The sequence below is a fragment of the Myotis davidii genome, unplaced genomic scaffold, assembly GCF_000327345.1.
Source record: "Myotis davidii unplaced genomic scaffold, ASM32734v1 scaffold96, whole genome shotgun sequence".
In the NCBI taxonomy this organism is placed as follows: domain Eukaryota; kingdom Metazoa; phylum Chordata; class Mammalia; order Chiroptera; family Vespertilionidae; genus Myotis; species Myotis davidii.
In genome coordinates, this window is record NW_006289416.1 from 2,556,676 (window position 1) to 2,572,121 (window position 15,446).

Sequence of the window (15,446 nt, forward strand, 5' to 3'; positions counted from 1 at the left end):
TATTATAACCTGTGATCATATAGGTCAAGAATTTAGACAGGGTTCAGCTGGGTGATTCTTCTGTGCCACATTCAGCAAGAGGTTGGACTGGTCTAAGGGGTCGAGGATGGTATTATTTACAGGCCTGGCACCTTAGTTTCAATGTCTAGGAGTGTAGGCTCAGCTGAGACGGTTGAACAGAGCACCTATAAGTGGTACCTCCAGCATTGCTTCAAGACTTCTCACGTGGTAGCTCAGGACTCCCAGGGATAGTGTCCAAAATATAAGAAATCGTAAGTTGTGGGCCCACATACTTGCAGAGATCACTTATTGGTCAAAGCAGCCACAGAGCCCTCCCAGATCAAGGAGAATGACAGGCAGCTCAGCACAATCGAAGTTGCCTAAGTTCCTTTTTATAACCCCGGTGCGGAGAAGAGAAGGCTGCTGGGCATGAATGGGCACAGGAGTGTGCGGGCACAGGAGTGTGCGGGCACAGGAGTGTGCGGGCACAGGAGTGCCGAGGAAAAAAACAAAACAAAGACAATCAGTGCCCACGCACATTTATGTCTTTGGTGAAAATCAGGGCGCTTTCCTGAGCATCTAAAGCAGCGGTTCTCAACCTGTGGGTCGAGACCCCTTTAGCGGTCGAAGGACCCTTTCACAGGGGTCGCCTAAGACCATCCTGCATATCAGATATTTACATGACGATTCATAACAGTAGCAACATTACAGTTATGAAGTAGCAACGAAAATAATTTTATGGTTGGGTCACAACATGAGAAACTGTATTTAAAGGGCCAGAAGGTTGAGAACCACTGACCTAAAGGAAATTGGAGTGCTCAAATTGTTTAAATTATTCCTAAGTTTAAGTTGAGAAGTAATTTCTAACTAGATTGTGAACCTTTTCCTACTGTGCCCCTTCATCCAAAGGAGGAAGGACTGGCTGCTCGCCTTAGCGCTGATGGCTGGGTAAAGATTCTGTTCCCTCCATTCCCACAGCTTGCAGAATTGCTTCCTTTATACCTAATTTGTATTCTACTGTTTAAATAAATGGAAATTTAATTTAACAGTTTCAATTAATTTAACAGTTTCCATTTCTAGTAGGCTATGGTTCACCCTCGGTATACAAATTATTTAGGTTCCTCTGTAAAGCAAAATATACTCACTCCTTCTAAAGCCTTCCAAAAATCTTATCTCTTTATGGCATAAAGTTTAAGTTTGAGATTCAGGTTCTCACCATCTAAATAAGGTCCAGGGGCTGATGAAGTTCCTTTGATATAGTTCTCTTGTACAGTTTCTCTCAGTATGAAGATTTGTGAACTAAAAAGAAAAGGCATCTGTTCCACACAGACTAATGATACAGAGATGACATCGATGCAATGAGCACTTTCATTCAAAGAGTAGAGGAACAAGACGCACATAGCCATCACAGGTACATAGCAATTCTGAAATTCTTATGTTGCCAGTTCCTTAACTAGAGGGCACAGTCCCATTTCCCGGGAAATGATTCTCTGCAACTCTTGTCTCCACCCTCCAAACTCTTGGTTGCACCTTCTGAGTTGTCCTGTTTGTACAATGTCTTAGTCAACTCAGGCTACCATAACAAACTACCGTAGCCTGCATGGCTTAAACCCCTTCCCCGGCAGAAACGTGTATACTCGTTTTCACAAAATGTTCTTTTTCAGTCGTCGACGAGTATACTAAGAAAATATGGTAAAAAAATATGGTTTATAGGAAGACGAGTTACAAACTGTTTTCATAACCAGCATCAAAAATACTATATAGAACCAAAATAAAAAAATTACTCTGAAAAAAACGTTTTTAACAAAAAAATTGTTGGGGAAGGGGTTAAAACTGTTATAATAATGAGAATAGTATCTTTCTCTTCCTCTTCTTATAAGGGCACTATTCCCATCATGGGGGTCCTACCCTCATGACCTTATCAAACTTCATCACATCCCAAAGGTCCCATCTCCAAATACCATCACTGGGGATTAGTTAGGACCTCAACATATGAATGGGGAGGGGGAGCACAATTCAGTCCATAGAACATAGAAAATGGTATTAGCAGCTGTATAATCTTCTCAGCCTATTCCCTGACCATAGGAGATGGGAGCCTTTAAAAACTCTTTCACTTTGAACTACTTCTGCCCATTTTTGTCCTAGCTGATAATGCATCCACTAATACACTTCTCTTAAAATCTTTCTGGACTTCCTATGAATCTTATTAGACTTTACTCCTTTCGACAAAACACACATCCACAATTCTCCTCAATATAGGTCCTTCTTTGGTCTGTGCTCAGAATCAGGCTGCTGTGGAACAATACCCTTAGGATTCTTAGAAGCCCTCATGTCTCTGTATAATTTTATGAGGCGCACACTTAAATATTTCTAAAATCATATGAAAGGGTCTTACAGCCATACCCTTAAGATGATTTTCACCTCAATCAGTTTCTTACTTTGAGAGACTTTTGCCTTTAAAAAGACTAGAATTGTGAAACCCTTTTACCTTTTTCTTTAAACTGACAATTACTAGCTCTATATTTTCTCTAAATGTTGTTTGAAAATTGAGCAGTTCTTTTTTAAACTTGTCTTTATATTTTATTATATACAACTATTTTAAAAAAACTAATTGGCACTTTAATCATTCTGCCTAGAAATCTTCTCACTAAAATCTAAGAATTCATTAAGTATAGTTTCTACTTTCCATGTTACTACAGGTCATAATGTTGCCAAACTTTCTGCCACTACATCAGAAAAGTTGCATTTTCTTTCTATCTCCAAGGTCAGTTTTTTCCTGCCCTCCCAGCTTTCATCAGCAGTCTCCTCCAGGCCACCCAGCTTCTTCCCTCAGCTGATGTGGTTTATCAGAACGTGTGCACCCAGCCTCCTCATCAGAGCAATCTCAGACTTCTAACCTGGTATCTTAGGGTTCCAAGTGGGAGTGATCCAACAGGCGAGAGGAAGAAGCTGTCTGTTTCATAAAACCTGGGAGAGACCGTGGGAGAGCATCATTTCCACTGTATTTTAATGGTCAAGGCAATCAGAGAGCTTGCCTGGATTCAAGAAGGCACATAGCCCCCAGCTCTCTATGGCAGGTGTAGGGAGGAACTTGTAGCCATACTTATCCTGCCAAGGGTGGCATCGTGAAGACTTTGCAAGTCATGTTAACCTTTTTTATCTTTATCTTAGAAATTATAAAAAGCCATTTGACATTTTTAAAGGAGCCATTTAACACTTAATTATAACATATAATTGTACTTGCTTTGGAAAAGATCACGCCAGCTGCAGTGTAAGAATGTACTGGAAGGAGGTTATTAAAAACTAAATGGCTCTTTCTTAGTTCCTCTTTCTCAATTCTTAGCATATAGTCATGTGAACATGGCTATGATAATTTGACTTAGGGTGATGACAGTAGAGGTGAGAACTGTAGATTCTAGAGATATTTGGATATAAAATCAATTAGCTAATATTCCTTGAAGTCCATTTAGAACATTATCTGTCTCCAATTAGTTGATAAACTTACTTCTTAGGTACCTTTTTAATATTATAATCCTGAAACCTAATTAACTACTCTAACTCATGTATATTCACTCCACACCTCAATGTTCACCTCCGTGAAGACTAGCCTCTGAGTAGAAACAGACAGTAGTCATTATAATGAAATCTGGGAACTCTAGCAATATCCACAATTAAGATAACATGTTTGAAGTACATTTGCTGGAATTAGTAAAATTCTCTTTTAGGATACCCAGAAATACTTGGTAATGATATTATTTATTGAGTATTTACTCTATGCCAGGCACTGTTCTAGTCAGGGGAGTTACAGCAGCAAGCAAGGCAGAGCAGGTGGGTCTCTGCTCTCAACTCTGCTTAATTCTAATGAGGAAAATAGATATAAACAAGGAACCAAATGATAAGTCAATGAGATAATTCTACCTAGTGATGCCTGCTATGAAAAAAATAAAAGAGAAAGATGGTCTAGAGCAAGGGTGGGGAATGTCCGACCTTCAGGCCATATAAGGCCCGCAAAATCATTTGTTCTGGCCCTGCCAAGGCATTAGGGGTGAGTTAATTAAATCTTTGACCATATATAGCAGGCTAGTTTTTAAGTTGATAATTTTGTATGACCTGCAATAATGTTATAAATATCCAACTGGCCCTTGGCAGAAAAAAGGTTCCCCACCCCTGGTCTAGAGAGTTATTACTGAGGCTGCTCTACATACAGTAGTCAAGGAAGAACTCTCCATGGAAGTGACATTTGAAGTAAAATATGAAAGAAGAGAAAATGCTAGCTGTAGGCAGACTGGCAGGTTGGGGAAGAGCATTTAAGCCAGAAGGAGTAGCAACGGCAATAGCCAGAGGTAGAAAGTCATTAGCATTGCAAAGAACAGAAAGAAGACAGAAGTGACTAAAGCATCCTATATAATAAAAGCCTAATATCCTAAGTGTTCGGTTGGCCAGTCAGCCTTTCAACCAATCAAAGCGTAACATGCTAGTGGTTGCTAAGTCTGCTCAACTGCTTGCTATGACATACAGAGGACAGATGCTCCGAACAGTAGGTTAGCTTGCTGGGGTCCGGCTGATTGGGACTGAGCAAGAGGTGCTGGACACACCCTGGAGCCCTCCAACGGTTCCTCCCCAGCTGGCCAAACTCCCGTGTCTCTCCCTGGCCCTGATCGTGCATCAGTGGGGTCCCTCTGACAGGCCTGTGCCCTCTTGCAATCCAGGACCCCTCAGGGAATGTAAGAGAACCCGTTTTGGCCCGATCCCACAGAACAGGCTGAGGGACCACACTTGTGCACGAATTCGTGCAGCAGGCCTCTAGTCTTGAACAAAAGAGAAAGTCAAGTGAGATGAAGTAGAATAAATAGGAAAATAAGCAGGGATATGTCACATTGGGCCTTGATGGCCAGGGTTAAAGTTTTGATTAGTATTTCAACAACAACGAGGTATCGTTAGAGGGTTTTAGTGAGCCCTCATCATTCACACTTTAACCTGACCCTTTCTCCTAAGAATTATTTTAGATCAATTGAAATTAATCATTAGGTAAGAGTGGTAGGAAAGACGGTGAAGTAACTTTGGAATTTGAGAACTGCTGCAGAAAGCATTTCTGGTTAGTGATTGGCTCTGACTTGTAGGAAGACAATGGACATGGTCTGAATGAATCTCCCACAAGATTAGGAATTTTACTACACTAAAGATATTGAGTTGAGGAAAGAACAGTTTGTTTTCCTTTCTCTCTTTTGTTTTTTGTTTGTTTTTTTTCTATTTTTCAAATACTTCTGCAAACTATGAGGAATTAAATGTGGGGTGGGAAGGGTAGGATCCATTGTGTGTATATACATATGCGTATGTGTTATGGCTCACCCTGAATTCCGGGCAATGTCACTGTCAGCCAATCACCAGATAATGTCTATTGTGTGTCCTGCAAGTCAGCAGTGCTACGTGTAACTTTTCAGCATCAACATTAATCATTTCTTAAATATTCGAACTTATAAAAATGATTCCTATTATAAGATAACATATATATTTTCCCTCATTCTATAATTTTTTGTAAAATGTTAATATTAGCTATCCAACTAGATTTAGCCACTCCTTTATTTTCACTAAAGCATAGTTACTTGTAATATAAAGGCCTATCCTACTATTTAAAAAAAAGCTTAATTTGAGTTTTTTAAAAATAAGAACAGTTCATATGGAGCTAATGAATCACTAAAGTTTTTATTAAGATAATCTTTATAATTAGAGTTCTAAAGTCAGACTTTTATTTTTTTTTAACTTATCTTTTCCCCCTTACCCAACAAATGCATTACTGGGCTCTGGTCCATCACCACCCACATTTCCTATAAGAATTTGTTTACATTTTCTTGCTTTGCTTGCATAGTACCTATTTCTACATACTGATTAGAGTGCCTTGTCCTTTCACTGTTGCTATCAACATGGTTAAACACAAAAACAAAGATGGCTGGGGGAAAAAATCAATATTTTGACCTGGTTTCCTGTATAAAGATTCTACAGTTTACGAAAGACAGGATCATTGTTTAATAAGCCAATGACTCATACCTCTTGGCATAGTCACCTGACCAAAAGGATGCCAAGTCTGTTTAGGTTGTGTTCTTAGTTGATTGTCAACGACTGTTATTTCGAAGGTGACCTCTGTACAGTATACTTTTGCATATGACAGGTTTAAAAGGTTTTGAAATTACTGGCAAAATAATAGTAAATGCTAAGCTTACTCACATTCAGCTTGTTCAGTTAAATTATAATCCTTTTTGTGAATAACTCAGAAAGTATTTTGAAGATTGAGATTTTCTTTTCTGGGCCTGAGTAGAAAGAAACATCAGTTAAGATAATGCTATGCTAGACCTGGTTCTGACCAGGTTGGGAGAGCCAGTTGTTACATTTTTCAGAAATTTTGTGAGTCCATTATTAAACACAGCCATTATTACAAATTAAATCATTTAAACTTACAATTAAATAAGTTAAATTAAAAACAAAGGTAATAGCTCTAGCCGGTTTGGCTCAGCCCGCAAACTGAAGGGTCCTGTGTTCGATTCCAGTCAAGGGCATATATCTCGGTTGCAGGCTCAAACCCCAGCCCTGGTAGGGGCTTGTGTAGGAGGCAACCAATTGATATGTCTCTCTCACATTGATGTTTCTCTCTCTCTCCCTTCCACTCTCTAAAAATCAATGGAAATATATCCTCAGGTGAAGATTAACCAAAAAACACAACAAAGGTAGTAAATACCTAAAAATCTTTACATCATAATCATCTAACTACATTTTGCTATCTATATACTTATGGTTGTTTATATCTACTGTACTTGTATAATGAAATACTGTACAATGGTGTTGCTACTGCTCCTCTCTTCGCAACTCCACGTTCAGTGACATCAACCTGGTAGCTTGAAATAGGTCATGGTGGGAATATTTGCATAGTGTTGAACTTGAAAGAGTTTTACTTTAATGACAATAATTTATATGAACATAAAAAATAGTTTAACAATAGATCATATAAAAGGTGTAATGATAATAAATTTACATACTTTTCCCCCCTGAAGAGGCCCTTGTTAAACACTGAGCAGACACTACTGGTTCTGCATGAAACATGAAATTCAACACGCAACTTGAAATCTATGAGAGAGAGCAAGTTTGTCTTTTTGTGAACACAATCTGCTAAAATCAGTGTGTTCGTGCTGAAGCCCGTTTGGTTTACCAATTTTGTTTCCTTTTTTTACTTTGAAACTCCTCCAACTTCCAAGAGAAGCAGGATGTCAACCGAAGCAGTAGCCATGTTTGCTCAGCCTACAGTGTCATGGCCGTCACAGAGAATTCGGGGAATATTGTTTATTTAAAACTACTACTTTCAAAAGGAAACTTTTAAAATCAGATCATTGAAGCAGGTCTAGTTTATCTTAGTTTTGTAGTTTTACCTTTGGACTCACCCAAAAAGCACAAGGGTAATGTGCACTGGCTTCCTGAACAATTTGGCATGCTCAGATAGTCCCCTCTCTGTCTGACCCGCAGGGAGTGGGACTGCCTAATACTCAGACCAGAAAACGCCTGCAGCCCATCCACCCCAAAGAAGGGGGTTGCCAGATCACACCATGGTTTTTAACCACCTGTTACATATTTCAACAGAAACCCTGCTCCAGCATATATCAAAGGATCTCTATACACAGTCATAAATAGGAAGTACTGGACATTGATGGCCTATTGTATGAAGTTTTATTAATCCATTATCCAGCATGATTTATGTACAGAAATAGTCAGACAGACAGATTGGCCTTTGTTTCACCCAGGAACATGTCAGATCATTTTCTTGAAAAACTCCCTTGAATGATTTTCCTGGGGAAAGGAAGACGCCCATGATGTCTAATCACAGACTGAAACTTACTTAGTTCTTAAAGTCAACATTTGTTTAGTTAAATTATCAAAATGCCAGCAAAAAAAAGTCCAGATCTGAAGCATGTGTTTGTTAAGAGAAGACTGGGAAAGGTATTTCGGGTCCATTATATAACTGCCACTTTTTGTTTTTATTCAAGGTGTCATAAAACTGAGTTCTGCAGTTGAAGGTATGTTTTACAACCACAAAATCAGTAATGTTTTGCTTCAAGGTTGCATAGCGTGGCTTTATAGCTAGTAAGCTTCTGTGGCAGTGGTGTTTGATGCCATGTTCTAATTGCCAGCTATTGCCATTCCGTCTGTGTTTCTCCTCATTCTGATCATTTTCTGCCACAAGTCTCTCCACCCTCCACAAGTGGCATGAACGCTGACCCGAGAGGGCAGCATTTACGAGCGAACATATCTGTTTGTATTTTCTGATGGGATTGCCTCAGATCCAGGGCTCTATAGGGATCCCCTGGCCCTCCAAAGGCCTTCTTTGAGGCTGGACATTGGGTCTTACCAGTATCCTTGCCCCCAATCTTTCAGCAGAGCCTTCTCTAGAGTATTTTGGTCCGTTATGCCAGCGTAGCAGACATGATTGCCCAGGAATATATAGGCCCGTAGTCATCAAGGCTTCCTGATGAGAAAACCGAGTGGCTAAGACATTTGCCAGGCTTAAGTGCAGGTTCTTCCCGAGCTGTGTGACACCCAGGGGGGATTTCGAGGCCCAGCTTCCTCTAGTGTTTTCCATATTATCCCTATCGGGCAAGTGGCAGTCCCCGTTCGTTATGCCTTCAAGAAGCTGAGAAGAAAAGGAAGAGGGATTTGAAGACAGAGGAGAATCATTGGGGAAGAGAAGACACATAGCAGCATTTTGCTGAGTAACCCCCAAGACTATTAAAAATACCTCATTGTTTGAAACGGTTCATTGGTCATTGGCATAAAGTTGATTCCCTTGCCCTCATAGACGCATATAATCTGAAAGTAGAGAATGTGTAATTTTCTCTTTTTGTGAGTTTCTGTGTTTGTTTTGGGATGTGTGTGTTCTCATCTATTGGGAGTTTGTCAGTCATGCTTCGGAGGGGAGGCTCCTTGGAAGAGGTGGTGGGGTTTAAGGTGAGTCTTCACATTTGAAGGGCGATGTGGCTTGATGAATGGGCAATGCATGGAGGTGGGGAGTGGGAAAATGCAAAGGGGGGGTTGGAGTGGTGAGACCATCCGCTTGACTCAAACAAAGGATGGGAGGGCTGGCGTTCCAAGGTTGGAGGATGAGACAGGGGCTCAGAAATGTGCCCATTGGGCTGGCAAGTCCATAGTGGGGGACTCTGCCTTCTGTAGGTTTAGTACCATCACATTTTTTTCCAAACAAAGTTTCAAAAGCAATATTTCTGACACGCCTGGCAAGAAGCAGGCTGCTCCTCTCAGGCGAGGCAAGGACCAGGAGCAGGTGCAGGCCGTGGTGCTTCCCAGTCCAGAGGGAGGAGCACAAGGGTGTTGCCTCCAGGAGCCAGTGAGGGCAGGGGGCACGTTTCGGGCCTCTGTGAGGCTAAGCAGGAATACACCTTCCCCAAGCTCGGTAACACGCAGTTGTATTGAGAGGCTATCCAAACCTCTCCGTGCCCGACAAAACACAGAAGTGGCAACAACAGCAAGCAGGCCCGTGAGAAAGACCTTGCGGGCAGAAACTCCCACGCAAGCGGGCTCCGAGCTTCAGGTCACTATCTGTAGAATTCCAGATAGCAGTTGGTCCACTCCGGGCTGTTGGATGTTTTATCAAGAAATGGCCTTGAAGTCGGAGCTTTCCACTGCCTGCTTGGCTTAAGCACAGTATTCCACTTACAACAAAAGGACAGAAAAACAAAATACATTTTGTAGAAAGCTACGAGAACATCAGATAATGTAAAAACGATTCTTCAGCTTTAACTATTGTTCTGTTCATTATCTTGCTAGTAACTACTGTTATTACTAGGCAGCATGGCCTATCTGAACCCCCAAAACAGGTATATGGTCTCCAGAGAAGGATGAGAGTAAGGAAGAATGAGGGCAGGAAGCAGGCTGACTATTGGGGGCTTTTTTAACAGCCTCCTCATCACCTCCTCTGAGTCACAGGAAGTTCTCTGAAGTGGCCATGGATACCAGAGGCCCACTTCAACTGCCGCTTGAGCATCTTTTGGCAGCTGATTGGCTGAGGGCTGTTGAAGGCTTGGGAGCATGCTCTGCTGTAACCGTGTTAGAACATGTGTGTTGCAGGGGCCGCCTGGGATGCAGTTGTCGGCCGGGGGGTGTGTGTGTGCTCAATGCATGCATTCTTGGTGCATCTGGAATGTGAGATTTTTGACAAGCATGCTCAGTGAAATGTGTGTCAGATACTCTCTCTTGATTCCAAATCAAACCTCAGATGGTAGTCCCTGTGAATATTTAGCTAATTCCTGTACTTGCTACTTTCCATCTGTGGAATGAACTCAAGGCATCGTCACACAACTTCTCATGTCAAGGAACATGCAAATCAGTGGCCGAATCCACTGCCAGAAATGAAACCTATTTCTTTTTCTTCAAAAGTGACTCTGTTCTGGGCTACCCTAGAACTCTGAAAATAGCATTACTGTTGTGGGTGCGTTATCCTTTCCCTTTCTGTTCTCTTTTTAAAAATAAAACAATTGTCAGCGTCATAAGAGAAAATCAACAGATTCCATTTGCTCCTTCCTACCAAGTAGTTTTGCTTGCAGTTTTATTCCTTTTCTTCTTCTGAAGCAGGGGTGCCCCCTTCAGCATTGTGCAGCTTCACATGAGCTTTTAAATTCAGCAGAATGAAAAAGCCTGTATCACATTGATGGTAAGATTAAGGTGAATTGTCCTTCCACATTATAAGACTTAAAATTATACTTAAACAGAAACACAGATCGATGCTTCACTTAGTTTGAAATATTTGAATGGGGAAAAACAAGTTGGAAAGAAAGAACTGCAAAGTTTTATTGATAGCAGTGAAGAATTCTGGAATCTAATTTTAGATTGATAAGCCCAAACTCTGAGAAAACTGGTGTAAGGGAGAGACATCCAGACAGCAAACTGAGGGGCAGGGGAGATAGTAATGGCAAGGAGAGAAAAACCATCCCAGCTCAAGAATTCTAAATATTCCTCTTAAAAGGGATTTTTCCCCTTGAAATTGAGCAAGGAGGGAGAAGGTGGAGGGAGGGACACATATTTCCACAAGTAGGACCAGTGCAGCAGCCTAATAGAGGAAAAATGAAAACAGAGGTCACGGAAGAGCTGAGTCACGCCTGATTAGAATTGCTCTGATATTCCGAAGGCAGCTATTTCTTTCCAGGGCGGGAGGGCCCGGCCCCAACCAGAAGCTCTTTATCCAGCATATGAGGAGATGAGTTCAGACATGAGGGGAGTGGGGAGCATTCGGGCAGGGAGGCAGCAAGTCTGAAGGGCAAGATGAGGCAATGGAGGCTGATGACAGGCTTTGCAGCTGATACCCAAGGTGTGTTCCGTGATGAGACTTGTCTCAAAGGTGATTTGTTCCTACCTGGTAGGTAGGTAAGATTCCAAAATGACATCAAGTTCTTTTCAAAGCCTATATGAGGGAATGAAGTTTGGCTTTAGCCCTTGCCCAACCCCCAGGTTACCCCCCTCTTCCCTCCCGCCCCCCTCAGTGGGGACGCTGGGGGTTTCAGTTAGCACTAGAGGAGAACGGGTGAGTGTCAACAGTAAAACCTCTGTGAACAACTGTGATTTCATAAACAAAAGCTCCCCTGGCACATGAAGCTTCTGTTTTTCTTTAGCTTCTTGTCACTCCATTTTATTTAGATTTTTTTTAAGTGTCTTATTTCTCCCTGATAATGGTTCATGAACCATCAAAGCAGGGGACTTGGGGCTGTTGTCACATCCAAGGTGGTGTTTTTGATGACCTCATGGCCTCAGACCCAGGAATTGCAACAAATCCTCAAATACGGGAAAGATAAATCAAATAAAAACGTGATGCAATTTTTGTTCCCATTTTCAAAATTCACAGCTGTATCGTAAACCTGTAAAAGTAGAGCGGCTTTTTCTGTTGCAACGCTCTGACCTAACTTCACGTGTGTGCTGAGGAGTGGGGTACTCATTTGCTTTGCTTAAATTCTATTTTCCATATGACATGGGATGAATCCCAAAATACCCTTGTCTTAGTCTGTTTAGGCTGCTATCACAAATTGCCCCACCTCCTAATACCATCACCCTGGAGGTTACAATGTCAACATCTTAATTTTGGTAAACACAAATATTCAGTCTATAGCAACCCCAAATGGTTTTAACATTTAAAAAGTATTCTAAATGTATCGATGTCATTTCCTCCCCAGTCGAATTTTATTTTTGTCACTGTCTTTCTACTTTTTCAGCAAAGCTATATGTTCATTTGTCAGGTTAGACTGTGGTAAACCACATTAACAAATAGCTGATTTATTACTATTTTTAGTAATAAATTTGGAATGACGTTTCCACATTTTTACTATTGGAATTAAAACAAAACCTCTTTACAGGCCTTCAAGCCAGATTGCTACAGAGAGGGAAGGGCTTCCTCCAGGGAAGGAATTCCTCCCCATTCCAAAACCCAGGGTGAAATGTGAAGGAGGGTCAGGAATCTAAAAATGCAATATTGTAGAAACTGAAAACAAGACGGGAGAGAGTTGTCTCTGCAATTAAAAACAAACACAAAACAACACAGACTTTCTGCTTACAAGGCCAGCCTGGAAGCTGGATCATCCTACGAAGCAAATAAGTGTTCCCTTCTCAAATGTATTTTGCAGAAAATTGTCATTATATTTTTGGCAAAATTTTCCTATTACATAGCAATGTCTCTGAGGAATGAGAATTAAGTTGAAAATTTACCAAATAGCTTCTTAAAACTAGGACCCTCCCGAAATGGCAAAGATGGGGCAATGTGACCCAGAAACAAGGTATGCCTGGTTTGTGGTCTTGCTTAGGATTACCCTCGCCGCAGATAGAATTGACCTTGAATAACTATTGGCAGCATTTCAGAGCTCTCTCACTTTTTTTTTTTTTAGTTTTTCTTTCTTCCCTTCCTCCCTTCCTTCTCCTTCCCCTGTATCCCAGCTGCACTCCTCTGTTTCTACACGTGCACTAGAAGGCATGGAATTGGGGTTGGGGGGCCATCGGGCAACAGAAAGCCAACCATTGTTTGGCAAGTAACCACTTACAGTTTTGGCAAGTAACCATTATTTGCCTTGGTGCCCTCACCAATAAAATGGGGATCTCTATGTCTTAAGGCTAAACAAGCTGATTTAACACAGTAAATGGCATACAGGAAGTGCTCAATAAGTTCTTATTCTCTTCTTTATCTTTCCTCTTTCTCCGCTGACCTCCCTGCATCTCTCCCTTTTTTCAGCATCCAAAGATCTGGCAAACAAATGATCATTCCTCTAGGATTATGTCATAGCACCACTGAAGTCAGTTTCACTTGGGGCAAAGCCATAGACAAACAAGCAACATGAACAGTTGCTTCTCCACTTTGAAAGAACTTAGAGGGAATAGAGTTCCTGAGCACCGTGCTGGGAACCATGACATCTGTGTGGATCAGGAGCAGTCTCCCAGGTGAACAGTGCCAGGAGCCAATCACAGCCCAAACCGGGGGTGTTTCCATCAGATGGAATGCCCCCTCACCTGCTCTTCCAGTCCTAGGGGTGGTGTGGGGGGTTAGTGAGGAGAAGAGGAAAGGTTTTCAGGCTAGTCCAACAAAGTGTTAAAGACTGATTTCATCAATATTAATGTTTTTTATGAAGTCGAATATAAATTCACTGTGTTTCTGAGTGCGCCATTTGTCAACACTGATCAAGAATATGGAAGTTTTTGAATCAAGAGAACTAAAGTGACAACAACCACAGATATCCAGAGAGCAGCCTTCTGTAGCCAAAAACTAATAGTTTGTGCTGAATAAGCAGCCTGGAGTACCTACAGCAAATTAGCATAACCCAGAAGACAGTTTACAGCTAAAGCACCATAACCTCGCTTTCACTACCCTCCCTGGGGCAGGAAATAGAAATTTATAAATCAAAGGCAAGCTGTAAAGGAAAATCTGCCAGTTGAATCACTGATTTATTTTCTTTTGTTTGTTTGTTTTTAAGAGTGTAGTGTCTATATGTTTGTTTTTATTATTTTTATCAATCTACTGGAAGTTTTCAATGTAAACAAAGTTCTTACTTTAAAAGAATAACAACTGATTAAGCTGCCTAAGAAGGCAGCTTTTAAGGCCTGTGGTCTAATTAGCAGTCTTCAAGGCTAATTTAATAGTGATAGCAAAGCCCCTTTTGTACTTGAGTCCCAAATTCAGAAAATGGCCTTTACATTTTCAACCTAAAATGATAGTCTGAAAGCAAAAAAAAAAATCTATATATATATAAAAGCCTAAGCAACCATCCGACCCTTCAACCATTCTATGAGTAGCTATGACGCACAATGACCACCAGGGGTCAGACGCTCAACGCAGGAGCTGCTTCCTTTAGAAAATCCACCCTAAATTATTTCCAACATAGTACAGTGATCCACATCCCCATTAAATGTGTTTTCTGTAAATATTTTGAAAGATTTTTATCATTTTTTTGTCTAAAGTTAAATTTATGTACGCAAAATTTACTCAGTTTGATTAGCTGTGATTCCTTGGTAATCAAACCTATATAGGAAACCCTCACAAAATAAAAAATAAAAAAAATTTTAAGCCACAAAGTATTTTCAGCCTGTCAGGTGTGGCTCAGTGGTTGAGCATCAGTCCATGAACCAAGAGGTCGCAAGTTCTATTCCCAGTCAGGGCACATGACCAGGTTGCAGACTTGATACCCAGTAGGGGGCGTGCAGGAGGCAACCAATCCATGATGTTTCTCTGTTGTCACTATTTTTATCTCTCTAGCCCTCTCACTACCTCTCTCTCTCTAAAAACCAATAAAAACATTTTTTAAAAATGTAATGGAGCCCTAGCCAGCTTGGCTCAGTGGCTAGAGCGTCAGACTGCAGACTAACAGGTCCCAGGTTCCATTCTGGTCAAGGGCCCATGCCTGGGTTGTGGGCTTGATCCCCAGGAGGGGACGTGCAGGAGGCAGCCTATCAATGATTCTCTCTCATCATTGATGTTTCTCTCTCTCTCCCTCTCCCTTCCTCTCTGAAATCAATAAAGGTATATTTAAAAATAAAATAAGATAAAAATGTAATGGAACTTTGTTAATAGTTTAACAATAAGTGATACTGACATAATATTAGTCATTTAATTAAATTTTTATTAGTTTTGATTTTGCAGATTTATTCATGGTTTAATGACAGTGTCTCTTTTCCAAGACTTAGATACCTTATCCTTTTGAAAAGCTCATAAGCCAAGGTGTGACCCCTACAGTGCCGAGGACACACTCATAGTAACACCTATTTGATGCCCTCGCAGGATTGCTGTGGGGTTACATGTGGCATTGCTGTGAGTGAGGGGAATGAAAAGCCATGTCCTTCAGGAAACAGGAGGTAGAAATCGCTGCCATGAAACGCGCTGACGGGGAGGGCCAGGCTCTGCGAGGCAGCTCTGGCAGATTCCAGGGCTC

The 15,446-nt window shown here is 41.2% G+C and overlaps 1 protein-coding gene across 3 annotated transcripts in view; it reads left to right on the forward strand.

Annotated features, from left to right (window-relative positions):
• DLGAP1 (discs large homolog associated protein 1) overlaps positions 1–15,446 on the forward strand; it is a 521,097-nt gene that overhangs the window by 438,828 nt on the left and 66,823 nt on the right. Inside the window, exon 7 of one of the 3 annotated variants that reach the window (XM_015562696.1) lies at positions 8,028–8,057. The exons of the other annotated variants lie outside the window; for them this stretch is intronic. Coding sequence (XP_015418182.1) covers positions 8,028–8,057 — 30 coding nt within the window. The remainder of the gene's footprint in view (positions 1–8,027; positions 8,058–15,446) is intronic. 3 annotated transcript variants of the gene reach the window in all.